General features: G+C 41.8%; 1 protein-coding gene across 1 annotated transcript; it reads right to left on the bottom strand.

Annotated features, from left to right (window-relative positions):
- Nucleotides 1-161: 161 nt before the first annotated feature.
- On the bottom strand, nt 162-27,408 carry SLC17A8 (solute carrier family 17 member 8; the record flags this gene model as incomplete). Its single annotated transcript, XM_082498723.1, has 12 exons — nt 162-500; nt 1,119-1,246; nt 2,618-2,728; nt 4,010-4,142; nt 5,806-5,955; nt 7,529-7,668; nt 8,587-8,673; nt 11,476-11,563; nt 12,028-12,142; nt 17,357-17,475; nt 19,728-19,980; nt 27,266-27,408. 12 exons carry the CDS (start codon nt 27,406-27,408, stop codon nt 162-164), a joined length of 1,806 nt encoding a protein of 601 aa, XP_082354849.1.
- Between the last annotated feature and the right edge of the window lie 552 nt (nt 27,409-27,960).

The following is a 27,960-nucleotide window of genomic DNA, read 5'->3' as shown; positions in this document are numbered from 1 at the left end:
TCCATACTATTAGAATGGAGCTACCACCCCTTGTATCTAGCCACAAGGCCAGATGTTACACAATGGAATAAGAAAATAAATATGGATACCAGATTATTTGGGGCAGCTAGGCAGAAGGGGGGATGGGAGTAGCTGCTATACAAACCTTACCATTTCAAATATTATGACAAATCTTGAAAATTTCCATTTTCATAATGGTAAGAAGTCTGTTCTTCCATGTCTTGAGTTATTTGCTTTTGCTTTCTCCATTCCCTTCTCTGTACTTCACTGTTTTGACTGGTAGCACCATACATTTTCTTTGGACTTACAAAAGTTTCATTGTTCATCTCTGTTTCTTCAGCTAGTTCATCCTGATCAATTATGCCACATTTCTCTTCATTGAGGTTTTCAGGGTCAGCCCATTCCTGCTTCTCCCCAGAGGCAAAGATAGCGTAGAATATCACTCCACTGTAATGCACCAGGGCTGCGATCAGAAAGACGTTTTGCCATTCTTCCCGGGTCTGAAAGAATGGTGGAGGACTCATTAGGTTCGCAGTAAAAAGAAATATTAATCTCTGAATTGGACCATGAATTAGTACATATTAAACAATGACTGTGATCACTGTTTGGTATCTGATGTTAGAGATAGAACAATTTATGAGAGTCATTAGGAAGATTATTTTTTTTTTCATAACAATGGCTAATAAAATAAAACATGGGATTTTTTTTCCTTTCTCACAGTGAAGTTTCTCTCTTGCATGTGAAATATTCATGGAGTTGGAAATGCAGGGATTTCTCTAATGACTAACGTAAGCCTATTGTAGATCAGTGGTTGCTTAGGAACCCTACCAGAGGTGAGTTGTAGAGGAGTTTCCCAAGTCCTATAAGCATTACCCAGTAGTATGGAGATATTGCAGAGAACCAGCCTCGGGTGGTGTAAAATAATATCTCCCTACACAGATAATTAGTTTGTAATAGCTGAGAATCTGGTCCCCGTGATATTATAGAAGTGAATGTTTAAAACAAAAAACAGAGAACAGCTGCAGCGGTCAATGATGAACTGGAATTCCCAGGAAACTTCAAAATGTCTTTTGTTGCCTTACCTAATCCTTTTCCTAGAAAACATGGAGAAATGTTACCTTATGTTTTGTCATTGCACCAACAATGAGTGGGCACACCATGCCCGACAGTGTCCCCACGCCGTTGGAGATCCCCATCAGAATGCTGGCATAACGTGGGGCTATGTCCAGGTGATTCACGTTGAATCCTACAATAAATAAGAGGCAACAGCCAACTATACAGCTTTGTACTACCAGGCCAACAGGGCTACAGCTGTTCTGGCTGAAGAAGCCTGAAAAAGGTAGGAAACCCCATTGCCATATACATGAGAAAGAAAAGTAGTATTTTCTTGGTGATAAAGATGGAAGATACGTTGCAACTCTTTATTCTTTTTCAAAACCCCTTTTTTCTCCACCGATGGGGATCACGTTGTATGGAAAATACAGTTTTGGTTTAGCCTCGCTTAAAGTATCTGTGCTTCCCATATTCCCATACTGAAACAATGCACTCAGCAAACATTTTTTATCAAGGAATGAATGCCTCACACTTGTCAAATGTCTGATATCTTTTGGTTTAGGTCGTACTGGGTTTTAATACGTTTTCCAGTACTTTAAGCTGCAGTTTAACAACATGATAAAAAAAGAGAATATAAACGAGTAGGAAAAATAATTACCCTTACTGTGGTGTATCTTCTGGATACATATTTTATTAACAAAACAAATAGTAAAAATCAGCTCAGATAATTATCTTGCTTAAGGTAATGAAAATTAGTCATGTGAGCTTTGGATGATCATAAGAAAGAATGATGAATACCAAGTCCATGGGATTAAATACAGTAAAAAGTTGAGTACTGGGAAAATTCTGCAGTAAAAATTGATTGATTGAAATGATCATAACTGAGTAACAAAACTACATCCCCATCTGCATAATCCTGAAACAATTGAATATCAGCAGTTACTCTGCCAGTCAATTTTGCTCAATAGATCCATCTTCTTGGCAGTCTGCTAGCTGATGGCCTTCCATCATCGTAACAAAAGGTTTTTTTTTAATAACAATGGTAGTGGTGGAGCTACAAAAGTCAGTCTGAAACTGGTGAGACCCGTGAAAGTGTTAGAAACAGCTGTTCTGGAGCAGGGCTGGCTGTAGGACACAACAGAGAGAGGACTGACCTAGAAAGCAGAAACTGGCAGCTAGGGCTGGGAGCAGGGTTGCAACTGATAACCTTTGAGCAACTATTAATTCCAGAGTAATTCCCTCTCTCTCCTCTTAGGGATACTGTTTGTGCAAGAAGAAAAAGCGGCTGACATTGTACAAGTATGTTAGAAAATAACAGCACAAAGCTGACGTAAACTGGATTCACTAAAGAGCAGGTTCTTTCAAAGCTTCATGTCCTGAGTGCAACACATTTCACAGATAACTGAAGTGAATTATTTCCGATATGGGAAGAAATAGGGAATACCCCATAAGCAGCCACATTAAGAGCAAACAGAATACTAGAAATTATGACAGTAACAACAGTGAGGGTAATAACATCACTTTTATCACTAATAGTAAAACCAATAATAAGATTAATTCTTACCTGAAATTGCAAAGCCACTGAAGCCCACTGCTAACACCAGAAAGGAAATAGCCACACCTTTTGTATGAGAATAACCCACAACCAAAAGCAAGGTTGCTTCCATCCCAAAGCCTTCAAATGAAACACATGGGAACAAATTACATTCAAATTACTATTGGTCACAGAGATACCAATAAGATCTAGCCAGAATAGCACCTTAAAATGAGACAAAATTCTTTCGTATCTTACAGCTATTCTTGAAGATACTTGGCGGCTTTGTGGATTCACAGAAATATTTGAATATTTATTGGTTGAGAATATACTTTTTTCTCTTCATTGCTGTGCAAGTGACCCAAGCAATTGGTGACATTAACTCTCTGAGCAGTAGAGGGAAACAATGAGAAAGTGACTCTGTGCAAAGAACTGAAAAATTCACAAACACACAAAGGGAAATGAGAAAAATACTTCTTGTCCTCAGTTTCTCATGGTTGTAGTGATTTGAGATGTTCTTGGCAAATGGAGCAAAAGAGCATTTTTCAGACAAGTGTGCCACCAACACGATAGGACAGCCCTGACTACCACAGGGAACTTCCAGTCTCTGCCATTACTGCAAATTAACATTTTCTAGTATGTAACATTACAACCCTTCTGTTTATTTTTTTTTTCCAAATGGCACTGAAAATACACCCTGAAAACACAATGACTCTGAGAATCCTTTGTGAAGATGTGTAGTCAAGCTGCGTGGCACCTCTATTTCAGGCAGCCTGTGAGGTCCATAAATAATGTAAGCGAGGAACTGGCAAGAGGAGAGCAACTCCACAGGCTATCTGGCCTGAAATTCTTGCTCTAATTTAGTATCTTCCTTACATGTAGATGTCATTGATCTTTCAGTTCAGTGACTGAACTGGAAACAAATTATTTTGTGCTGAGTGAAAATGAGTCTGTCTATCCCACGTTTTATTTTTCCCAACCCTTCCAGCGTAAACTTGCCAGTGGGTTCTGCTGGAGCAGCACATGGGAACATGGCCAGTTGTTGCAGGGTTGTATCCACCAGGAAAGGATCTCTCTAGCACCATGGTACATGGTTAACTTTATACATGTTTCCAGGATGAGGCCTATTTGATCACACTAATCTTCTGGGCCAGTCCCTGTTGCCCTTTTAATTATTAACCAGGCTTCTTGCCTCCTCCCTTTTTAAAACCATGCTCATATGAGTAAGGTTTTATATCATGAGGACATCATCTAACATCAGCTCTCCATTAAATGCTTCAGATTAACCAGTTGCAAATGCAATCTAGACTAATCTGTCTCCTGTTACAATTAAACGTGGCCCAAACTCTGATCTTTGAATCAACTGCAGCACAGCATGGTGTGTTGATATTGAAATATCATATTTTCAGAATCCAGTAGTACCTCCACAGTTCATGACCTTCCTTACAGTGGTAGTGGTTAAAATCTTCCTGCTCCGTAAGAAGTCAGCTAGCTGCCCTCCAATAGGTACGATGATTGTCATGACCATGTGAGGAACTGCCGACAAAAGGCCAACCTGCAATTCGACAAATGAATACTTACTGCTCATGACCTTCCTCAGGATTTAGGTGGAAGAGAATAGGAACCATACCTTTTCTTCACCTTTACCTCCTCCCTCCCCCCCCATAGGACATATTTTTATCCTGAATACCATTTGCCTTCTTTACCACAAGGGCACACTGCTGGCTCATGTTCAACCTGGTGTCCACCAGGACCCCCAGGTCCCTTTCTGCAAAGCTGTTTTCCAGCTGGGTGGTCCTCCAGCATCTATTGGTGCATTGGGCTTGTTCCTCCTCCGGTGCAGGACTTTGCACTTCCCCTTGTAAACTTCATGAGGTTCCTGTCAGCACATTTCTCCAGCCTGTCGGGGTCCCTCTGGATGGCAGCATAAACCTCTGGTGTACCAGCCTCTCCTCCCAGTTTTGTGTCATCTGCAAACTTGCTGAGGGTAGACTCTGCACCTTCATCCAGATTATTAATGAAGGTGTCAAACAGGATCAGACACAGTATTGACACCGGGGGTACCGGTGTCCATTACCGGCCTCCAGATAGACTTCATGCTCGTTACCGGCCTCCAGATAGACTTCATGCGACTGATCACCACCCTCTGGATCTGAACATTCAGCCAGTTTTCTGTCCACCTCACTGTCTGCTCAACCAGCCCATACATCAACAGCTTGTCTATGAGCATCTTATGGGAGACAGTGTCAAAGACCTTACTGAAGTATGACTTCCCCTAGGTGAGTTTTCTGCCAAAGGGTTGTTACTGTTAGCTCTGGTACTTATGCCAGATACTCGAAAAGACTATTTTGCAGAGTTTTAGCGATCAACATGTCACCTTCTAGAAACTTTTCTTTGAAGAAGTAACTTAGCGAGAAGTTTGAGTTTATTTTTTAGGCTGTGCAACCTCCTTACATTGACACTGAGTCAGTTTTACACTGTTTTTTAACTAGTGAGGTACACAAAGGTGCAACTCTGGCATTTATAAAAGGCAATTCAGAATAAACAAACCTATTTGCTCTTAATACTCCTGTTCTTCATCTCCATGCTGTGCTTGGCCATTCAGAGTGTCATTGCTACCACGACAGCATTGCAGAACCTGGGCACGCTGGTGCTCCCAGACCACACAGAATAACAATGTTTTTTGTGGAGTTTGCAGGATTACACTTGCTTGAAAATAATTTACAATATAGCAGGTAGGTGTTTTAAAGGAAAACTTTTCTGGAACAAATATTCTGAATATTCTGAATATTCATGCTCTGAAGGGGGAGTGAAACAATACTGGCTGTAATGAAGTGGCAGGGAATATCAATCCATACAGAGTTTGACCCTTCATTGTCAATGAAAAGTAATGAAATAAAAAAAAAAGGAAGAGGAGGATAAAAATTACCTGGCAAGTAATGCTAAACTGCCAGCACTAAACAAAATGTGCATTTCTATTTACTCACCTTGTGGTTTTCATGATATATGTTTTTCTTAAACAACTCTTTCCCAAAACAACTTTTCAGTTCTTTCCTTTTGCTAATAATTTGACTCTAGCAAGTTTTTATTTCTGTCAGATGACCAGAAGTATATCATCCCAACTACTGTGAATACTGTAATGAATCCAGAGAGATCTAGGGGCCTTCAAGCACTCTCCATCTCCTAGGTGAGGTCACTGCTTCATCTCAGACATTTACCTTGCTTATTGCAAACCCAAAGACTTCTTCAAAGTAGGCAGGCTGACTTATAAGGAGCAAATAGAAGGTCCAGCTTCTGCAAAAGTTTGCCACAATGATTGCATAAACTGGCATTGAAGTGAAAAATCTCTTCCAAGGAGTACTAAATTTCTAGGGAAAAGAATAAAACAACAAAACATTGAAGGCATTCTTGAATAGGCAGAAGGCAGAATAAAGAGCCCAGTATCTTTAGTATCAGGACTATCCAGTACCTTGCATCCAATTTACACTGCAAATCACTGACAATGCAAGTGAAAGATATCTCCTGGATTAGTGGCAGAAGACAAGTAGAGACATTTTCTTAGAATTGTTAAGATTACTATTGTACTATTATCGCTCTACTTACTGAAATTACACAAGGTCTTCTGGAATCCTGCTATTGGGGTAACAGGATCAATAGCAGAATCAAAGAAAACTAGAGAAAACCTTGTGCCGTTCCCCACTTTTTGGCATGATGCAGTTTGAGACATTCCACTGAAAGGACTGTGAAAAAAAAAGGATAATCCAAGCTAAGAAATATGTGGTAGCACAGCAACAGGCAGCTACCTGCTTCAACCCAATTCATTTCATTCAGTAAAAAAAAAGTCTATGATAGAGGATTTGATTTCTATAACTTGCTTTTGGCATTTCCAATTTCTATTTATGCCTGAATACTCCATACAGCAGGAACAAAAAACACTTCAGAGCCCTATTCACTTAAAATTCAAATCAGAAGCTGAAATATGTAACTATGGCAATATACATTGACATTCTCCTTTATTTTAAAAATGGTAGTTGTGTCCTACAGGCAACAGTATGCCTGCGGTCGTGTGTGAGCACATGGTGGGGGTACTAGGGTCCTCTGCAGTAAAACCACTGTACAGCAAAGGGAAACCAAGACCTAGAACGAGTGTGTGTGTCTCCAGCCAAGACCTGAGTGACTTCAGCCAAACTTCGGGAGCATGCCCAAAAGGAGAGTCTGGTAGTTTATACTCTCAGCAAGGCTATTACACAAAACACAGAGATGAAGGAGTTTGGAGTTCTTTTGCTCCAGAATGTTCTAGAGTAAAAGCCAAGAAGGAACAGTTTATCAAGAAATAGCTTTGTTTTTCACCACTAGCAAAAATGAGTTATCTAAGGAAACGGAGAGAAGTTTGGTAGGAAAAAAGGTTTTAGTTTTAAGTTTCCAGGATCTTCCAGGATCCTCTCAGAGAGAGGAGAAGTCTTAAAACAATGAGCTGACCTGCTGTGAGTATGAGCCAGGCAGAAACTCTGTCCTTAACCTTTCAGAATTTCAATCATCCTTAATAAGCACTCAAAAGGCAGCTGGATAATTTATCATTTGCAGCCAGTTTTTTATTTAGCTGTTTCCATCAATATTTTTTAGAACTAACATGATAGTCACTCAAGAGCAGGAGATCGGAGTGTGTGGGTCCCCCTCTCTCCCCAGCCCCTTTCCCTCCCTAGATCAGGGGGGCCCTATAAACTGAGAGCTGAAACAGCACTGTATGTTTTGCCTCTTACTGAACTTGTCCTGTCCGGCTGCATGAGCATGATCCTGTAATTTTTGTAAAAGGAAAAGCTCCTCAATATCAACAGCAAACAGTTCTGCTGCTCTTATGCAGGTAATAGTATCCATCCAGTCATACGCTGATCTTGTGTAAAGTGCTCACAAGTCACAACCAGAAAAGCCTTTTTTACTTACACTTGCACTAGCTAGGCTGGCTCCTTCGCCGATACTTGTTTCTATATATATCCTTTCTTCGTCAGTTATTGTGGGATGTGCAGCGGGGCTCTCGTAGGCGTGAAGCAGCCAGAACATGTACCAAACAATCCCAAACATTCCTGGAGAGGCGGGAAAAGCAAAGCTGAGTTTTAAAAACCAATGAAGCCACACTTCTGTACCTGCAGGCTTTGAAGTTTGTTTCAAGAGTCAATTAACCCAAATCTGTGTAGAAAATATGCCCGGGGAAGTAAGAAAATACGATAACTAACTCCTAGCATATTGTATGCCTGCTTGCAAAGCGTTTGAGCACTTTGTCATTTGTATTACGTGATATACATGGGACAGAGAAAAGGCAGAAGCAAAGCTTTATGTGGGACCTGGGGAAGGAAAAAAGCAGATCGGTCGTAACATGGTCACAATCTGCATAAAAGAACTTCACAATCAGGTTGCGATGGCATATCTTATGGTGCTTTTTGTGTCTCCAGAGAAAACCCATCCTAACTGGGTTGCTGATGTTCAAGGCCAGGTTTGAGACAGCTCTGCCGCGTGCTGCGGGGGGAAGCACGAGGCACTGCAAATCAGCCATGAGGTCCCACGTGACAGGACCACTTTGTAAAGGTGGCACTGCTTTAACCCAGGGTGGGCAGCATAGGGCAGTTGTTTTAGGACAGAAGGTTTCAGAGGCACTTGGCTCCTCTTCAGCAGCATCTGCTGTAGCGTTTTCTGCTAGTGTGCGCTCCGGGACACCTATCACGTGAGTGTTTGTGCTACTCAGCAACCTTTGCAACCACATCCAACCCTGTCACTGGGTGACCATGGGCTGTAGCCGGGTCCTTACAATTTTTAAACATTTTACAACAGATGATTGCAAAATAAAAGCTTTCAGAAGCTGCAATAAGTAGGGAATAAATTGGAATACCCATTTGCAACATCTTCATTCCCCAAAACAACTTTGATCCATATTTGTTATACAGGTTTAATGAAACTGCTCGCAGCACCTGTCTACTTGCAGAGATCCTTTATGTCAAGCAACTTACCGTAAATATAAAAGACTGATGACCATCCTATATACTGTACCAGCACACCTGCCAGCGGCATGGCGACCACTGCACCTGCGTAAGACCCTGGTGAGAAAAAAGGATTCAGAAAACAGGTCAGCTATGATAGGCGAGCCCACCCTCCGGTGCAGGTTATCTAGGCAGGCGTTCACGGGGGCAGAACTGGAGGGACACCTCTGGCTCATTGGCACCATGCTTTCTTGTGAACGTGGGGAATGGGATGGCAACTGTAAAATTTGGCTTGGGGTGGTGGGAAGGACTGGCCCTCACTGGTGTGGGATCACCGATCTCATTTTGCAGCTAGAAGGGCTGTGTCCTGTAGGTAAATGGGATTTGCAAAGTAGAAACTGATGGTAAACCACCACGCAGGCATAAGATGTACGCACTGAAGTGGGGAATCCCTCCTAACCCTGTGGCATATGAGGTGAGCTCCAGAGAAGCTAATGGCCCGAATTTCAGAAGCCTTCTTGGTGTCTGGAAATCCTGAAGGTTGCAGATGTGCTGGGACGCTTTTGTCATGGCTCTAATCCCATGACACCACAGGCGCTGCTGGTGGAGGGGTTGTTCAGACCAACCCTGAGTCTGTTTAACTGTGTTTAGTTCATATCAGAGGCATGAAGAAACAGCTGGAATAAATAGGCAAAAGTTGACAGGGAAAGGATAAAAAAAGTGGTCTGTGCCAAGGTTTCTGATTGGGAAATATGTAATACTGGTGAAATATATTTCCGAGTGACTTGTAGAAAGAGATGAGTATTTAAGTGCTTGGAAAGGCATTTCCATGAAGACCACAGGGAGAATTCATGCAATACGCACATTTAGGTTCAGTGCAAGACGGTGCCAGTGGCTTCACATGCGAGAAGCGTGGCTTTGAATTATTCTAGGAAATGCGATACTTGTAGTTTTGAGAGTATAACATACTTTGTTAATGAACACTTGGTACTGCTCTACTCATTAGCAAATACTTCTCCGCAATGGTTCATAGTGACCCTTTCCCTCGTCTCTGTGTAATTCATTTTTCCTACAGCGATAGTAAAGCCTCAGGCAAGAAAATAGTCAGAGAAACCAGGAGCCTGGTTAACATGTGGTTTCCTAATTTTTCCACTGTTCCTGTGCACCTTTTGAGTGCAAGAATCACTGATCTGTAGCCACTAAAATGGGTGCTGGGCTGCAGGATGGATCTTTTCTCTACCGGGTGCTCAGATTTCAAGGAGAGAGCATTGAGGATGGAGGAGCTTCTCTTTTGGTCTGCTCTTCTACAGAAAATGGAAACACCTAAATAATCACCAAATCCTGGAGTCATCTGTACTAAAAATAAAATTCCTATAATATGAAAAGCTGCTTTTTTCCTCATTTCACTCCTCCTTTTAACCTTTCTGCTGTATTTTAGTGCTGTATTTTTCCTAGCCTTTCAGTTGCGCTGCCCATGGACAGACTGTTTTTCCCTTTGACTTTTACATTTTCTATTGAATATTCTCTCTCACGGACATTCATCTTCAGCTGGCTTTACACCACCACCTGCATTTGTTTTTATTGTTTTCTCCTCCACTGTCCCCAACTGCTTACTCATCAAAGTCCTACTATTTCTGATTTTTCTCCACTATTATTAGACATCCACTCACTGTTCCAGTTTCCCTGTCACAAATGGGAAAGGACACACCAAATAGAGATGATGAGTATGTCTTGGAGGGAAATGACAGAGTCTCTTCCTTCACTGCCAACACCGTGCATTTGAAATCACAGCAGAACCATTCCTGCTATGTATTCTGCATATCTGGACTTTTTAGGGTAAAAACGGCAGAGGGAGTACGTTTGGATTATGCCTCACCTTCCTTACATCTACCCAAACCCAGTCTTGAGATGGTAAGGAAATGCTAACATTCACTGTTTTCCCTGGAATTAGCAGCTAATTGAATACTGCAGGGTTACCAAAAGAAGGTGAAGACGTTAGGTAGGAGAGTGTGTGAGGAGGGGACAACTCAAACTAGACCTGGAAAAGGGCCAGACAGGTGTGATACTCACAGTACACTTTTCTGGCACGAAGTTGTGGTAGCACAGAGTGACCTGTGGCAAAAACTGCTACCTGGAGAATGGAATTAATAGTAGAAAACTGTTTTTTGATTTTTTTTTTTCTGTCTTTGCATTAGTGTGGCTGTAAGCAAAAAGAGGGTGTCTTCCTTGAAGAACAAGGTGTAAAACCTCAGTATTTTTCCTGCTCCTTGCTTCAAACCAAGGTTTAAGGCTCTTTCCAGAGGCTAGAAACATTCCGAAGGGAATGAGAGTTTGATTTCTCCCATCTTTCCACTGCATTTGTCTCCCCAAAGTCTTCTGAAACTTCCCACAAGCCATCTTCCAGAAGGCCAGCTGTCAGCATTGGAAAGGGACCCAGAGAAGAGGTCACAGTACAAGCCTGATCATAATTAAAAACAAAGTGAAGCAGAACATCCAGTGGCAACAAGTTGCATCACCTCCACTGCAGTATACTGAGCAGTCAGCCTAAACTACTCAAGTCCCTTTAAAATAATTTTTTTAAGTGCATGTTTGCTTAGGAGGGTCAATTCAATATGTATAATAAATAGAATCCCTAAAGATAGAGCAAATAGAAAAAAAAAAAAAAAAAAAAAAGTATGATTTCTCTCATGTGCACCTCTAGACCCCTTTTAGTTTACCATAAGAGTCATTCTGAGGGTTGGCTTTAAATGATAAAATGGTGACATAATAAACAAAAAGACTCTCAGGTTCTTGAGCTCAGAGTACAAACTGAATGCAGCAAAGGGCAGAGGGTTTGCATTGCTCTTAAATAATGAAATTAATAAAATATGTCTAATAGGAATATGTACTTACATAAACCATATGAGCCTATCAACTTACCACAGAACGATGTGGTGGCCAACCTGCTTCTCTCCAGCGGAGGAGCCCATTTACTCCACATCCCATGACAGGCTGGATAGGTGACGCCCTGGCAGACATTTCACACATCATGTAATTCACTTTCACCACAATCCTACTTCAAGCAGTTACCGACACTATCCAACCTGTCCAGCTGTTTGTCACCGTGGAATGATGTAGGAAGGGTTAGGTAAGCCTGGAAGAGCTCTGTTGTTTGGTTATGAAGATGTCAAACTAATTTGGATAATCACTTGAATGGTAATGTGTTCTGGGGTAAAAATGCTGTTTGGTACATGCAGTGGATGGCAAAAGTAAACTAAAATACTGCAGTAACAGAAACTTAAAATGTTTATTTCTTTTTAAGTAAACTTTAAAATATAAATTGGTATGATTAAAAAATTGTCGTCCTAAATGTGAGTAACAAGTAAAAATGTAGATTGATCAGAAAACAACCAAAAGATCTTATGATTTTTTAAAACCAAATCTCCAAAAACCAGCGATAGATGAAAGGACTAAAATGGTGAGTGCTCCTACCTCCACCAGACCTTGCAGAATCCTTACAAACATCACGCAGCCGTAATGAACTCTCGCTGCAGAAGGGATGAACATGTTCAGTGTAGATGTTAGAAAGATAGCTGCTCCAAATACCCTGTGGAAAAAAGTAGCATGAAAGGGAATATAGTTATTGTCCACTTCTCAGAAGCAACGCTGTTCTTGGGTACAGTAGCAGAGACCATCTCACATACTACAATCTCACCAACCCAAATACTTGTAAAGGCCCCTTATTGGCAAAAGGAGGTATATCCCCATATGGTATGTACATTTTCATCTCTGAACGGAGCAGAGGTTTTATACATACTTAAACAAAGGTGCTGGATTTTTCTTTGTATCGGAGGAATAGATATGGGTGCCGGTACTGCAGGTTAAGCTGTTTATAGGAGTTCTGACCTGGAAGAAGCATTACTATCCTGGGAAGTATTTAAATTCTGTTGTGTCAATAGGGTTTAGCTTAAACCAGGTTTAAGTGCGTCTCTGAACATGGGCGTGTGCTGGTTAGTTCCACTTGCTGCTGCTATAATGTGTAACAGGGCTGCTTAAGATCAACTCCTTTCCAGCGTCACTTCTCTAAATAACAGCTACAAGTGTCCTTTGTGACTATGACATAGAAAGGCATTTCTACAAGACAACCTCTGTGAAAAACATGAGGTAAACATATTGTTAGCCTGCTTGGGAAGAGCACTTGCTGCAGCTGGGAACAAGTCAGTTGAGGCTCTACATGCACCTGGGGCCCAGTGCCTTTGGGAAATCGTTTGCAGCCTCCCAAATGTTAGCACCCATTAGAGAAACAGGCAGCAGGAACTTCTGTGTTGTGCTAATGGATACAAGCAGCATCCCTGAAAGTCCAGGCCGCTCGGAGGCCCTGGGGAAGCACTCAAAGCCGTGTCTGCCTCACTCACCGCAGTCTGTGGGAGCTTTTCCAGACATGGACATGGGCCTTCCTACGTTTAACTGAGGAGTGCTGCACACTTACCGCCCTGTGCCAATAATAAACAACAGTGACACTAGACATGAAAGGCAGCCGAGCTACAGGGGCAGTCATTTCAGTATGGCGTGGGCTGCAGGTTTGCCAGGCACCGACGCTGCAGTGCAAGAGAAGTGCCCCTGGGTGCCCAGGTCGTGGAAGGACATCTGGGGAGCTCATTTGAAAAATGAGGCTGATGCACCACAAAAAACACTACTGGAAACCAACAAAGAGACTGGGAACAACCCGCTGGAGCAGTAATTGAAGTTACGACCATTAGTAGGAATGAGTTGTACTTGATAGATTAGATTTCATATATCTTCACATCTGGCTGACTGAAGTCTCAGGTTTCCTTTCTGTGCAACGAATGGGGTTCAATAGCTGCGTCATGCACTCCCTGCAGATCAAGAGCGTCTGTGGAAGCTGATATACATGAGGATCCCTTCTAAGATCCTTTGACAGCACTGAAAAATATCAGAACTGGCAGTAAGAGTTCTCCATAATAGCCAAGCACCATTTAAACTGAATGGATTGCTACTAATCCTCAGTAGTTTACTGTCTTCTTTGTGTTGTCTGCAATTCAAAGCAACCACATCTGGATCCCTGCGGACTGCCTTTGTGGGGGAGGTCTTTCGTTCTGCAGATAGAAACTTGCAGCAGTTGGTGGCCCTGGGGACCACAGCACTTAGGACACGGGAGGTCAGCCCAAAGCTGCCCTCTTTTGCTCCAAGGTTCAAGGTGACACCCTGAGAATAAAGCAGCCTCTTTTGTTCAAGGCCCCCAACCATTAGCTACACTGATGTTAGCGAGCAGCATGCTGCTGATTGTGGACCATAATTTATGTTCCTTTTTCAAACTACCCAAATTCAGTGACATTTAACAAGCTTTCAATTGTCTTGTTACTCATGTGGCATTTCAGAAAGACACATTAAGCTCCCTTCTGATAAATTAATGGTGTTAGACAGATATTTGATCAGAAATCACGTGATTTGGACAACAGCAGTGTCTCTCTCCCTTTTTATTTTTCTGCCAAAGACATACAAAGATCTTATTACACATAGCTGTTTATCATGGTCCACTTCAAAATATTTATAAACTTTTAAAACCTTTTGTTGCCATGCTTTTCTTTTTTTTTTTTTAAATAAGGATTTCAATTGTTTGCGTTTAAGTCTCTTTTTGAAAACTTATTCACAGGAAATATATGTCACTTCATTTTTTCAATCTGGTCTTATTATTCACAGTAGGATTAATGGTAGTAATTTAGCGCCAAGAATCTACAGTCAGAGATGAACACTGTTTTATCTAAATTCTCTGCACCTATTGACAAAGACAACAGCCCATGCCTAGACAGCTCATAATCTGAATGACAAGAAAGCGCTCAACAGATAAAGACAAAAGCAAAGAGGGTGGGTAGACTGGCGAAGAGAAATGACAAAGGAATGGATTTCTATAGAAAGCAGTCTGAAAATCTGAACTAGAATACAAAGCCTATGATCGTATCTTGACTTTTAGGAGACTGCTCTCAAAGCCAAGTAAACATTTCACTGAGAAATAAGTATTACTTAGCTCTCTATTATGATCAGTAAAGAAAAGAGTTTTGCACTTTGCTTCCTTGCCACTAATAGAAATATCAGGTCTGTTATAATTGCGCTATTGACAGTCTCAGGGAACTACAGCAAATTATGTAAATTAATACACAGGCGAAAGAGTAAGCCGTAAGAAAGAGATTGTGTTTAATTATCCAAACAACTAGCTCTGAAGACTGAATTTCCAGTCTCTGCTACTTCAGTTCGTGCCAACTCTTAATACACCTAGGTTGTAAATGCATCATTTATACTGAGTCAGAACCAGTCCCTTTTCTGCTACTATTTCAGAGGTTGAGTAGTGTTTTCACAAAGAGGCAGCATCTTTCCAGCAGCTGGCTGCCATTTATCCCAAGAAGTTGGTCCCCACCATGACTAAAAATATCCCAGTTCTTTTCAATTAATTTGCGTATTCTTCTCTCCTCACTGCCATGATCCCTGGCCGCCTGCCACTTTGGGATCAAAACAGACTTCAGCGACAGACTCCTCTGCCCACCATGGTGCTGTTACTGAAAATCAATATCAGGAGGTGCCTTATGTTTCATGTATCTTTCTCACCACCAAACAGTGATGAAATTACATTTAGATGCATGCTTGAGGATAGGCAACAAGTTAAAGGGATAGCGTCATTAAACGGTTCGTGAACTTTTTGGTGGAATGCAGACCTTCACAAATTTGGACGAATGTATAAAGCAAATTACATGGTGTTAGATGGTTTTGGTGCAAAACCATAGAGCACTCAATATTTTCAGCTGTTCTGAGATCCATTTGAATCCCACGTTACTACAGATAATTATTTGCTTTAGAGAAGTGCCTGGGGTGGGGCGCGTCCATGTAGGTTTGAGGTTGTACAGTGCTGAGCAGGATTTAAACAGATGACAAAAGAGTCTGTACCTAAATCTGTAATGTCAGGAATAGGACAGAATAATACATCTCGTTGCCAGAGTGCAGCTGGGACAAGAGAAAACATTTGTCTTTGTAGGGGTGGTGGGTTCACAGACTGACCCCAGATCTCCTGGTTTCCTGCCCTGTGTCTTAGCAAGTGACCCCTCTGAAACAGAGACTCGGCACCACCGGTGAACCTATCTAAGCTGAAATTGGTTGGGTAAGCAAGGAATAAAGGGAAAACACGGAGTTAGCCAGACCTGTGAATCCTGTTACTGCAAGCAGAAATTCTCTTTGAGCTCAGCTTTTGGGATATTGTTGTTCCTCAGCAAATTCTACTCCTAAACCCGGTTACAATAGTCAAATTCATAATATGAAGTTGTAGTATAGCATTAGATTGAGTCTGAAACTCTCATGGGGGCAGAAATACAGCTTTCTGTGCATATGCACAACACGTACCTAAGGAAGTAGTCCTCTGACAGAATACATTGAGTTACAGTGTAAACATGGTTGATTTTACTGTTTGCAAGAAAATTAAGGAAACAAAAGCCAAACTGATAATATGCTGAATTATTCAGCCAACAGTGTACACATCTGTGTTTTGGGGCCCTTCTGCTGCAAAAGCTGGTGGCAAGACTAGAAAGGCTGGGAAAATGATTAAGCTTAGCTAATTTGTTTGGCTTATTCGGCAGATGGAAAAATACTCTGCTGAGGCACTTTTGTGTGGTAGAGAAAGAAATAATTGAGGATGTTAATAGTGTTGAAGAAGCAGTACAAACTGAACTCTGAGTAATTTTTGGTTATGGACAGAGGGGAGTTGGAACTGAACTTCTGGGCAACTCTCTGTCCTGGAGTCATTTACATAAAGGCATATGGGTGGAAAGAACATATAGGCAGTTCTTATAATCCCTATAGCTCTTTGCAGAATGCAGAGAGCAAAATATTTTAATTTGGAGCAAACCAATATATAACTGGTCTTAAAGACCTTTTGCAATTCTGAAAGCATTTGTAGATGTCACGTCTTGTTTGCAGAAGGTGAAATGAGTACCAACTATCTTTTTTTATCTGAAGATCCCAAATGCACACCTCATGAGCTCGTTCACAACCAGCTGTCTTCAGGCAATCTACCTCTCTCTTGTGATCATGTTCCAAGTTCTGAAGACTTTTTGAAGTAAAGCCCCAAACCAAAGTTAGCTTTGGCAAAATTAGCTACTTTTCCTACTCTTATTTTCAAAAGTAGTTGAATTAAAAAAAAAAAAACAACAAACCACAAACACAATAAGCATAGAAGAAATCTGTATAGATGCTCAGAGTTCACCAAACAGAAATCACGAGACTTTATTAGAAGTTCTAGGCAATCCTAATTACAGTCAGTACTGTATCAGCCATGGCAAGGATATCTGTGTGCACGAGGATAGATTTGTGTCTTCAGAACGTAAATCGTTCTGTAATTCCTACATGGCCAGCTACAGTCCACAGGGAATTTTTAAAGGAGAAAGGTCAAATTTTGTGGGAATATTCTTGTTTGGTGTTAAATTGAGCTAAAAAGCGCTAAGGCAACTTCTCAAAGACAAATGCTACAATTATTGTCTGAAACATTGGGTGTGATTTTTCTAACACTCTCCAGAAAGCATTATTGTTTAGAGAAGAAATGTGTAAATATTTGACATGAACAAAGAAAATTGGAAGAGTCAGCAAGAGACCCATAATGGAAATCCGGTCCCATTTTTGGTTATAGACATAAATACCGCACGTTCAGTTTCAGATGTGTATTTCTGAAACATTAATTCACTGTTTTGGTAATCATCGTTTAAATTGTGTAAAACAGTCATCAGGCTGTAAAGCTAAATTCTTTTGATTATCGCTTTCTTACCTGTTAGCAGCCAATTTGTTTGAGATGAACCCTCCTGGAATTTGTGTCACAATGTAACCCCAGAAAAAAGAGCCATGAATGAGTCCCACCGTCTCTGGATCCCAGTTGAATTGGGCTTTCTGTAAAGGAAACAGAAAAAAAGTGCTCTAAGATGAAGCATATTCATTGTAAGACAACCACTGTTTGGAAGTCACACAGAAGTCACCCCATCCTACGAATCAAGGCGGCCTCTTTATGCTGGCTGGGGTTGCTGAGCTTGAAACCCCCCAGTTAAGGCAAAAGGATCTCAGATTCCCATGTGAGATTATTGCTTTTGCTCTTCGCTTTCAGTCAGGTGGATAGGAGGGGGAAAGGTTTCAGCCAGAAGGCAGCTAACGCTGGGCCTTCATCTTTGCCACTTGTCTCTGCTTCCCCCTGGGCTGCTTAGTCCTGAAACCTTTGTTTTCAAGCCTGCTCAGCATTATAACAAGGACCTGGTGCTTTTCAATGGACATATCTGTTTCCCCAAGATTATCAAGGCTGCTTATAAGGTCCTTTGGGTTCATCGGCTTCCTGGTCAGGTTTATCCACAGTTCTCCTTGTCAGGGCCAAAATCTGACCATCCACCATCTGCGTTAAGTGGCACAGGAGCACGAAACTGGGGAGGGAGAGGGTGCTGGAGGTGGGTGATAGAATAAATGTCTACAGGACAATAAATTGTTGTGGGTTCCTCAAACCATAACAGTGTAACATCTGAAGACAAGGCAATCTGGAAATAAAACTAGGTAACACTAGCTAGCTGACTAGTTTACGTTTTACTAAAAGTGATGCCAGTTGTAGGGCTGGATTTGGATACAGAAGGCCACCCACAGACTGGTCATAGATGGTTCCTAGCCAAAAATGTCTGCAGCCGAGAGGGATGCTTTCACCATGCACCTCGTCCTTGGATACCAAGCAGTTTCAGTCTTTTCAAGGCTCTTCCTGAATAAGGACATTTCTGTCCTCTGATGACCCTGTTTGATATACTTTGTTCAGAGGAGGGACAGCCAAAGCCCAGGGCCCCCAGGGCCCTTTCCACAGAGTTGCTCCCCACTAGGAAACTCACAGAATCACAGAATCACTTCATTCACTTTGGTAAATCTTTTTGGGGTTTATTGAGTCTGATTAGAAACACTCTGCTTGATAGCTAGGAAGGGGAGAGAAAAACACTGAAGCGCTGGCCATTGGCATCATGTGAGAAGGGAAGGAAGATTTTTTTAATCCCCAGCACTAGAATCATAAGCATCATCTCCGGTCTTTGCAGATCAACAGCTCCTATGACCACAAGTCATGCAGGCAGCCATACTGTTAATTTTGTAAATTTGCTATAGATGCTTTCTGCACTTTTCTTTACCAAAAGTTAAAACATCAGGGAGAAAAGCTTATGAATAATTACACAGCTTTTCATTCATCTCTAGAAACGTAACAAAAGGTATCTGCCTTTCTGGGAGACGTGTTTTGTTTTAGGGAATGTGCTCCCCCATTGGGCTGAGGGAAGCCTCCATTCACTGGGAGGGTCAGATGATACTTTGTCCTTCTGTAGTGCCTTTTCTCCCAGACCTCAGCACATGAGGAATAATCAGGTAACAGTCAATATTCCTGTGAATAATTTGTTAGGACAAAAATATCCTCAAAATATCCAACCATAAGTCTACAAGTAGAGCAAATATAAAGGTTCAAGTTCATAAAGTGCATAAAGGTACACGTGATATCACAGCCATATACCAAGGCAGGACTGGGGAAACTAAGGTATGCATTGAACCTGCAGTTCCGCAGGTGCATTGTTAAAGGTTTTTAGGTATCTGCTGTGAACCAAATGCCATTTACTGCAAATTTGAAAATAGCTTGGCACCTAGCTCTGAATACTTCTAGACAGCAGTCCACATTGTCAACAACCTGTAAAAACCTGTTACCTTATTACCAGTGACTACTTTAAGGTCTTGAAAGTCATCTACTGTCTGAATAGAGTGAGTGCAGCACGACATACAACAATTAATAATGGCCTCTGTAGTAGCATCAGAGCGTGCTTCCCTGGGAGATACCAAATAGTAAAAGCTTCTGCCACCGCAAAAAAATCTGTCTATGACTGAAAGATCAGGGACCTGAGAGACATACAAGCCAATTCAGTTCTCATTTCTGCTACTTCCATCCCCTATGATATTGCAAACACTCAGATCTTAGAGATTTTTAATGTGACTTAGAGACCTAAATTGGAATTAAGCACCTACACATCTGTGTGAATCCAGATTCACGTCTCTCTGTTTTTGACCTGTGTATACACAATACTTTGTGGCACTTGGATGATTTTGCAATGGGGTCTGCTCACAACGGTGAAAGGAAGACGTTTTCTCACCTGCAGCTCTGGTTTCCCGTTAACATAAACAGTGTTATTGTTCACCATTTCCACGATGGCAACACCCAGGTTGCACCTAATTCCGAAGGAGATGCAAAAGCCTAGGCCGCTCATTATGGCAATGATATAGCGCTTGGGCAGCCCACAGCAGTGGCAGTCGCACGGTGCCGGCTTGCGGGTCCTTGCCTGCACGGGCCGCCCCTCTTCCGTCAGCTCAATGTGATCCTCCTCAACGTTGGTGCCATCGATTTTCCTAAACGGGTGAAGAAAGAGAAAATGAAAATTACCACCTCAGTAAAATTTGCTGAAACGCAGATGGGCACTTACGTGCTCCAGTCAGCTGCAAAGTCGTCTCCTTGCGAGGCGTTTGTCTCTCGGTGGTGTGATGAACTAATGCTGCGCAGGCTGTGAAAGGTCAGCATAGACTACGCTTTTTCATGAACGACCTCCCAGGTTTGTAAATCTGAGCCACTCAGCCCGACAGCTAGCTGGAAAAATGTTCACAGGCTATTCGTGAACATAATCATGGGAGTTAAACTGGGCTCTGTTGTGATAAATTCTGCTGGTTGTTAGGAAAATATACATATGAAGAACTTAATCGCAATTTCTTATTAGATCCACTAAGCAGAGCTGGCGGTAGGTTTCAAGAAAAGGGCAAATACAGCACAAAGCATAGTTTTGCTCAGCCCAAAACTCCCTGTGAATTTGTTTTCAACTGTAAGACAAAAACCAGGGCTATGCTGAAGAGGAGAAAAGGCCCCGGCATCAGAGCTCCTATGTAAGATGTAAAAGAGTCAGGCCCAGACTTTCTCCGCCTGAAGGGATTTGAAGCCACGTGTCCCCCCTTCTCTGAAACGTCCTCTCACTACAAGGACTTAGGTCATTGCAAAGTGAACCCCTGCAACGCCTATTGTTGAACTTGTTGCCCTTTGTGTAAAATACTTAATATTAAATGAGATCTGAAGGAAGGCAGCAACTTTCTGGGCTGTTGATTCACCATTCTTCAGCAGCAGAGGCTGAAAGGGCTTTGCCTGGGATCAAATTTGGTGTGGCAACTGCAGTGCGGCTGGGAGGAACTGGGAGGAAAGGTGCCAGGGATGTGGGCTCTCCCATTTACTCGGGATAGGAGCAAATGGTACCCAGAGATTTCAGCCTGCGGGAGGTTGCCCGCCAGGTACCAACCAACATGGGAGCACAGCTCCTCCGGCTTTGCTTATGCAGCCTTTCCTTTTCCTACAAGCAAACCCAGCTGAGAGATTCATATTAAACAAAAAGGCACTTCCATGTAATCTGGAATTGATTGCATGATAGTGCAATTAAAAATTACTTTGCTCTCCGATTGGAACTATTAACATCCCGTGCTGCAGAACCAGGGAATGTCTCTGGCAGAAAAGATGACGAGAGGAAGAACTGAACACGCACCCCTGGACAGGAGCAAAATACTTCTTTTCCTAACATTAACTTCCCAAGCGGTTGTTTTAAATGCAGAAGACGGGCTTTCTGACATGCTGAAACACGTAAGCACATGGTTGGCTGTGAATACATGACAAGCCCACTGAACACTACCCACGAGTTTAAGGTTCAGTGTTTACTAAAGGGAGGCCTCAACCAGCAGCTGCATTACGAAGCCTTTCAGTTTTGGCATTGCTGTGAAGCAGTGGGCTCAGGATCCAGCCCCTTTTGTGTCTGCCATGGAGTTACACTCAGTACTGTGAAAATATGAACAGTTACTTAATCTAAAGGAAGCCCAGCTTCCCGTATGAGATGATGAAATGATTTCATTCACTCTTTTCTGATAAGGAGTAACTTATTTCCTTCTTTCGCACATCTGGCTGAGTGTATTTGAAAACTAATGCATTTCATTTTTCCATATAAAAAGCAGCTATAAAGAAATGTTGACAGACCATACGTGGACGGGCTACACCTGGCTGATCTACACAGTAGCTGGTTGGGTCTTTTGGGAGAGCAGTGTTAGTTTAATCACAGCTTTCTCCAGTTGCTGTAAATCTAATGCACTACCCATAATCTAACAGATAGTACTCTACACCAAAGGTTTTGCAAATATAGGTGGTAAGTGTTGCTCCCTGTGAACTTAAATATATCTTTCCAATGTGAAGTTTCACTTAAAAATCTCAGCATTTCTAGCTCTTTACACCTACAGGCTAACTGGTGCATCATTTACTATATTATTTCTTTTCACATCATATCATAAAACCATTATATCAGCCTTAGTCTTAGCAAAAAGGCAAGAAAACGCGTATCACAGTCCATCAGCTCACATTTCCAAGAAACACTAGAATCAGAGTGTTTGCGGCCAGAAGGGAACCCCCGGGATTATTTGATTTAATCCCTTGCTCAAAGCAGTGCTAACTGCGAATTTAGGTCATTAGCTTATTGTCAGGCTGGAGGGAAGACTTTGCATTAAAGCGAGGTAACACAGGAAACGTGATATTACTGTGGTGTTATTGAAGGTGATTGAGATCTTATGATTCACTGGCAGGGACGCAGCATTTGATAGTGAAATGAGAGTGCAGAGAGTAACGCAGTCAGGCACTTTAAAAAGAAGACAGCATATATTCCATGCTCTGCGTGCTAATATATGTAGGCGTAAGCTGAATAAAATATCAGAAATAAATACCTCAGGAAGTGAAAAGACAATTGAATAATTATTTTTTAGAACGGTTGTAATCTTAAAAGAGTTATTAACAAACCAAAAGAAGTCATTTCATTGTCTTTCTCTAACATAATGTAAGATACTGAATGAATTATATCAAAGCACAATTTCTCAAATTTTTATACCTTTACCAGGCTCTCTGTTTGTAAGAGAGACATTAGACTTTAATTGGTGCATTATTTGGGCAGCTGGCAAAGATTAGACACATCGTGCAAAGCCAAAACATCTGTTCCGATCTGGACGTTTTCAGCTGGCTGTCAATTCAGATAGGCATGAAAACATCCTTCTGCTCCAAATTCACTGTTGACAGTGGTGAGCCAGGACTCACACTGTGGTCCAACATCACCTCTGCAGAGAATTTAATTATTTTGCTATTGTATTCAACTACTCATTAATAAAAGCAAGTTGAGGACTGATCCAGGTCCCCAAACCCACACAATATATTTCATACCCCCAAAAGCTTAATGATAACCCCTTATAGGGGCCTTGGAGAAAACTGTGTTGTAATAGCAGCCCAAGTGGAGCCAGGATGAAGCATTACCAGTGCAGACATTCACAGAGCCAGTGTTTGACCTAGCTTTTTGGCTTTATTTTATTGAACAGGTATATAGTGAAGCTATGGCAATTCCATGAAAAGATGAGAAATAAGTCTTCCAATTCATCCATCTATTTCGGTAAAGCCCCTGAAAATTTTCACTTGTTGTACACCGATCGTTTAGAAGAAAACTGCTTCAGAGCTTGAGCTCTCCTCTAATTATCTGTCTAAAGCAGGCGAGCATTTAGCTGCACAGGAAAAGTTCAGTCCTTACATCAATCTGTTTCCTTTTTTCAACAAACATACAACACTTAGCAAGTGAGAAGAGCTAACCTATTTGAAGATATCTGCGTCCATGTTCTGTGCCCAAGTGTCATAATAACCGTACGCAAAATTTCTCTTCTGTATTGAATGACTTGGGCATATACAGAATTTTGGAAGAATTAAGGACATTTCAAAAATTCCGATCAGTAATAAATAAAATCCCTAGAACACATACACATTCAGAAATCTGTATTTATGGGATTTTAGCATAGGAATTAGTTATTTCTTCAAATGCTAAAGTAGGTGGACTAAAATCATACCATTTCATTTTATTTGACTAAAAATGCATAAATCCTACAATAACGGGAAAATGTTAATACTTGCCACGTGTTAGAACACATTCTAGAATGACTTTTACTATTACAGTCTTTCACAGGCAGCTGCAGAACAATCGTACGCAACGTCCAAACCTCACACCTACAAATCCAGCGTCAGTCATCACATGGAAAAATTACTGATGATCCCAGAGTAACTTCAGAAACCTATGCACCGACTATCGAAAAATATCATTTATCCAAGAGCAGATACAGTCTTCAGAGATCTCGGTTACTCTCTAGGGATTTGCCCAAGTGACAATTTTTCATACCGAATCCCGCAATTGATGCACTGGTACAAAATCCCGGTACAGCCAGGGCAACCCTCTTGACTCGCTCAGTGCGTGGGACCTTTCTGCACGGTGTTTGCATGCAACTCATGGCACGTCTCCAACGTGCGCACCATGGGACTGCATCGCACAGGCGCTGCGCTCCTCCCAGGCTGCAGGGGCAGCCTCGCAGTTTCTCCTCAGCGTAGCCTCGATCTACCGGCGGGATGCCCCTTGGGTGCCGCAGCGTAGCCCCGCATACGCGTGTTGTGCCGCCCTTGCACTAGCACTGTGGTACCAGGGGCCTGGCACGACTGGCAAATGGGTTTAGTCTGGGCAACCCCGCAGCGCGTTCGCAGCGCCGCACGGGCAGCGGCGCGCTGAACTCGCCGTGCTTGTGCGCAAAGGAAAAATTTGCGAGGACTAAGGCTGGGATCCCGCGCAGGCGGGTGAGCCCCGTCCAATGCGAGGGTGTATCGCCCAGCTTCAGGCTGCAGTTTTTGGCAGTTTAGGCTGTCGAATTCATCAAGAGACATCTGCAGCAGCCAGAGCTACACCTGTCAGGGCCCAGACTACACACGGCAGCTGTGTGACATGGCCCATACGACTTTTCACATTAACAGTGACATTACTGAGCTGTAAACCCACTTAGTCACTTCCCACTTCATCAGGAAGCCCTCAGCTGCCGTTAGCTGGTCCAGGACTCCTGAAATCCTCAGAGTAGTCAGAACCTGAGATTTTACTTTAGTTCATGAAGCCTGAGACTTTACTTTAATTCATGAATTTTCCTTTGATTACACTAAGTTCACAGAAGGCCCAAAGTGTTTGTCAGTGCCGAGAAGCTCTGCAGGAAAAACCTTTCTTTTCTGGGAAATTTATAAGGCTTGCGGAGCCCCAGCTCTGATATCCATTCGCCCAAGCCTTGAATCCTCCAATATTTTTTTGCTGCCCCACTGTATTTAACTAATCAAGAACAAAACAAATTTTGCATTAAAAAAAAAAAATGTACAAATTATCTAAAATATTTTCCAAAATATCTTCTAAGATGTCACAAATGAAACTGTTGGTAACAGCCTAGAGAGAGGACACCTCTTGGGTCTTGCCAGTTCGGTCCCCCTCGCCTCCCTTCCCGGATCCAGCTACCCTAAAATAACCTCCTGTGGGCAGACTCTTGTTTTGCAGCACCCACAAAATAATTTGAGGTTGCTACACGCCTGTGAGGGGGCAGTAAGTTGCTTTATTCTGCTTGTGCTTTAGCACTTGAACTTGTCTGTGGACGATCGCTATGGATCAGCCGGCATCTGGCAGCTGGTCTTGCCAGACACTGGCTTCTGGATCTGCTCTGTCGTTTGCAAGACAGAGGAAATGTGGTAGGAAGGCACAGACCCGTCACATTTAGCAAAGCTAAAAAATATTTCTCTACTCACTTTGCTAGTTTTGATCCCACGTCAACACACGGCAGCCACTGAAGTCACACTTGGAGACTTAATCAAGAATGCGCATTAATATAATCAATCACCTATCAAATGCTAGAAGAGAAAGCCAATTCTTTGCTGATTTACACCATATTAAAGCCAATTGGATTGGATGAGGAGCAAAGTTGAGGTTGCAGCTGGTACATATACGTAGGTGCCATCATGCAAAAATAGAAATGTATGCTCTCATTTGTAGGCTAAGCTGTAGAGAATGAAGTTCGAGTTAAAAAACATGCAAGTTTCATTCCTTACAGAAACCTTCAAATATGACTGCATATTTCCTAAGAGACTGCTCACCTTGCAGCAGTTCTTACTTAGATCTGATAGTAAAAAAACTTTAATTGTTTGGATTGTTTCCTCCATTGGCTAGTACACCTAAGGAAGGAACTGGCATACATATGTTTAAAACAGAAAATAATTAAGTCCAGCAAACTTTCTTGTATCTCAACTCAGGTTTGGTTTGGTTCGGTTTTATTCAGTAGCCGTGTTGCTGAAGTTGGATGCCAGTACTATCGTCAACTGTGTAAGAACCAGCACGACATCCTTGATACACAGCTACAAGAGGAGAGTAATCTGGATAATTTAAAGTTTGCATACCATTTCCACATAGCAAACCCAGTGTACTGCCACGTCATATACTCATTAAATACAAACCCTACCCATATTGGGTCAAATTGGCCAGCAGAGCCCACAGCAAAGACAATTTATGATTGAATAAATGACTTAACTTGATGTTTTAAAAGAAAAACGGAATCCCTGGAATTACTGTAGAGTATCCTAAAAGTAAAAAAAGCAAAATGTCAGACTTCATCTATAAGACTGTAAATGAAGAAAAGTTAAGTTGAAACTGTGTGGAACACAGATACTGTGTTCCCATGGTATAGAAATAGCGTAACTGGCAACCTACCAGTGCATATTAGTAACTTCTTTAGAAGTATACATGCTTATTTTCTTGCATATACATGCTGTAGTACAATACATTTAAAATATTATACATTTTCTTGTGATCAAAAGCATGTTCAGATGTGCCAAGAACTGTGTCTCGACTCAAAATAGCACTCCCAAAAGAAGGTAACGGTATGGACATGAAAGCAAACTCAATTCAATCACTAAAAACACATTCAGTTAAAATGTTGGCCTGATCCCTACAAAGATTTGAAACACTTAATATCAAGCACGCAAGAAATGCCACTAAACCCTCTGGCTCTCATCTATTGATTATACAAATTAATGTTGTCAGTGGCCATTACTAATAGAAATAACATTCCATTTAAATGAGAAATCTCTTCCCCTTTATGAAACAGGACATTTGTTACATCGTATTTTATTTTATAAAAAAAAGTAATCTTCCAGTTTGTTGCTTGATCAATTGTCAGATTAGGATAAAAATCTTCAATTTTTTTTCTCTTTTTGCTAGCAAACAGCTGCTTCTCCTGTTTCTCTTCCTAATTTGTTAGTCTCAGTAAACACACATACACATCTCTACTGAATATGTTTTCTTTTACTGATTTGGAACAAGATTTTCATAAAAGCCTCTGTAATTTAGGAGCATTAAGTCTAATTTCAAGAGTGGCATCATTTGGGAGTGTTAACTCCCATTAAATCATTGCTTTTTCTCATGCAAGCTAAATGACATTTAATTATTTAAAAGTTTTTTAATTAAAACACTTTTTCATGCTCTTTGTAATATTAGAACACTATTTTGTAACTTATTTTCACCTTTTTTTTTGGTTTAATAGACATATTCTATCATCTATAGCTGTATACTGTTGTAACAGTGCTCCTTTTGCATCGTCTGTCTTGCAGCAAGGTGTCTCTCACTGTCTGAACTCAGATACTAATTTTGCAACTCTAAACTCTTTTTTGTTTCTACATTTTTCTATACTTCATTTCTCTTTAATAAATTGAACCAATGGACCTGTCTGGGAATTTTCTGTTGGATTTTACCTTCTCAGATTCCCCAGCGAGTCACTAACGGTGTTCTTCACCTCTTCCTTTGCTGGGTTAAAAAATCTTTCCTTCAGTGAACCAAACCCTTTGAAAGGCATTTTGTCTTTCTTCTTCAGTAAATCCCTTATGTTAACAAGCATTCACTTCTGCTGTCATATTTCCCGATGCCAGACTCGGGAGCCTCCGCCGGTCCCCTGGGTGACCTCAGCAATTACAACCAGTTGCTCAAGAAAGGAGCACAGAAGGGGGGAAAAAAAAAATAATAAAAATTGAAAAAAAAATAATCAAACCAAATCTTCCAAAGCCAGAAAGTCAGTCGGGAAGAGCTCTGGAGCGAAACCCCCTGGGAAGTGCTCAGGGACTCGGCGGTGCACTTGCAGCAGCTCTGCCGCGCATCCGTGCGGGGTCGGGTACCTGTATGGGGACAGCGAGTCCGGAGGCTGCAGCTGGAGCGCTGGAGGTGCTGCCCAGGGCCGGTGTCCCTGGCTGGGCAGGAGGCAGCTGCCTGCTCCACCGGCGAACCTCAGGCTGGCTCGCTGGGGCTCATCCTCAGTGCCTCCCTCCCTCCCTCCCTCCCTCCCTTTCTCCCTCCTCTGCCTCTTTCACGCCGAGATCCCGTGGAAGGTGGTGCTATAGTAACGGACACAATACCTGTCCTCCAGCCACTCCAGTTCGTTAATAAGACCTCGTCT

This window comes from Vanellus vanellus (genome assembly GCF_965231255.1).
Source record: "Vanellus vanellus genome assembly, chromosome: 1".
Classification (NCBI taxonomy): Eukaryota; Metazoa; Chordata; class Aves; order Charadriiformes; family Charadriidae; genus Vanellus; species Vanellus vanellus.
The sequence above is the reverse complement of the archived record's forward strand: the minus strand, read 5'-3'. Positions and strand labels throughout refer to the sequence as shown.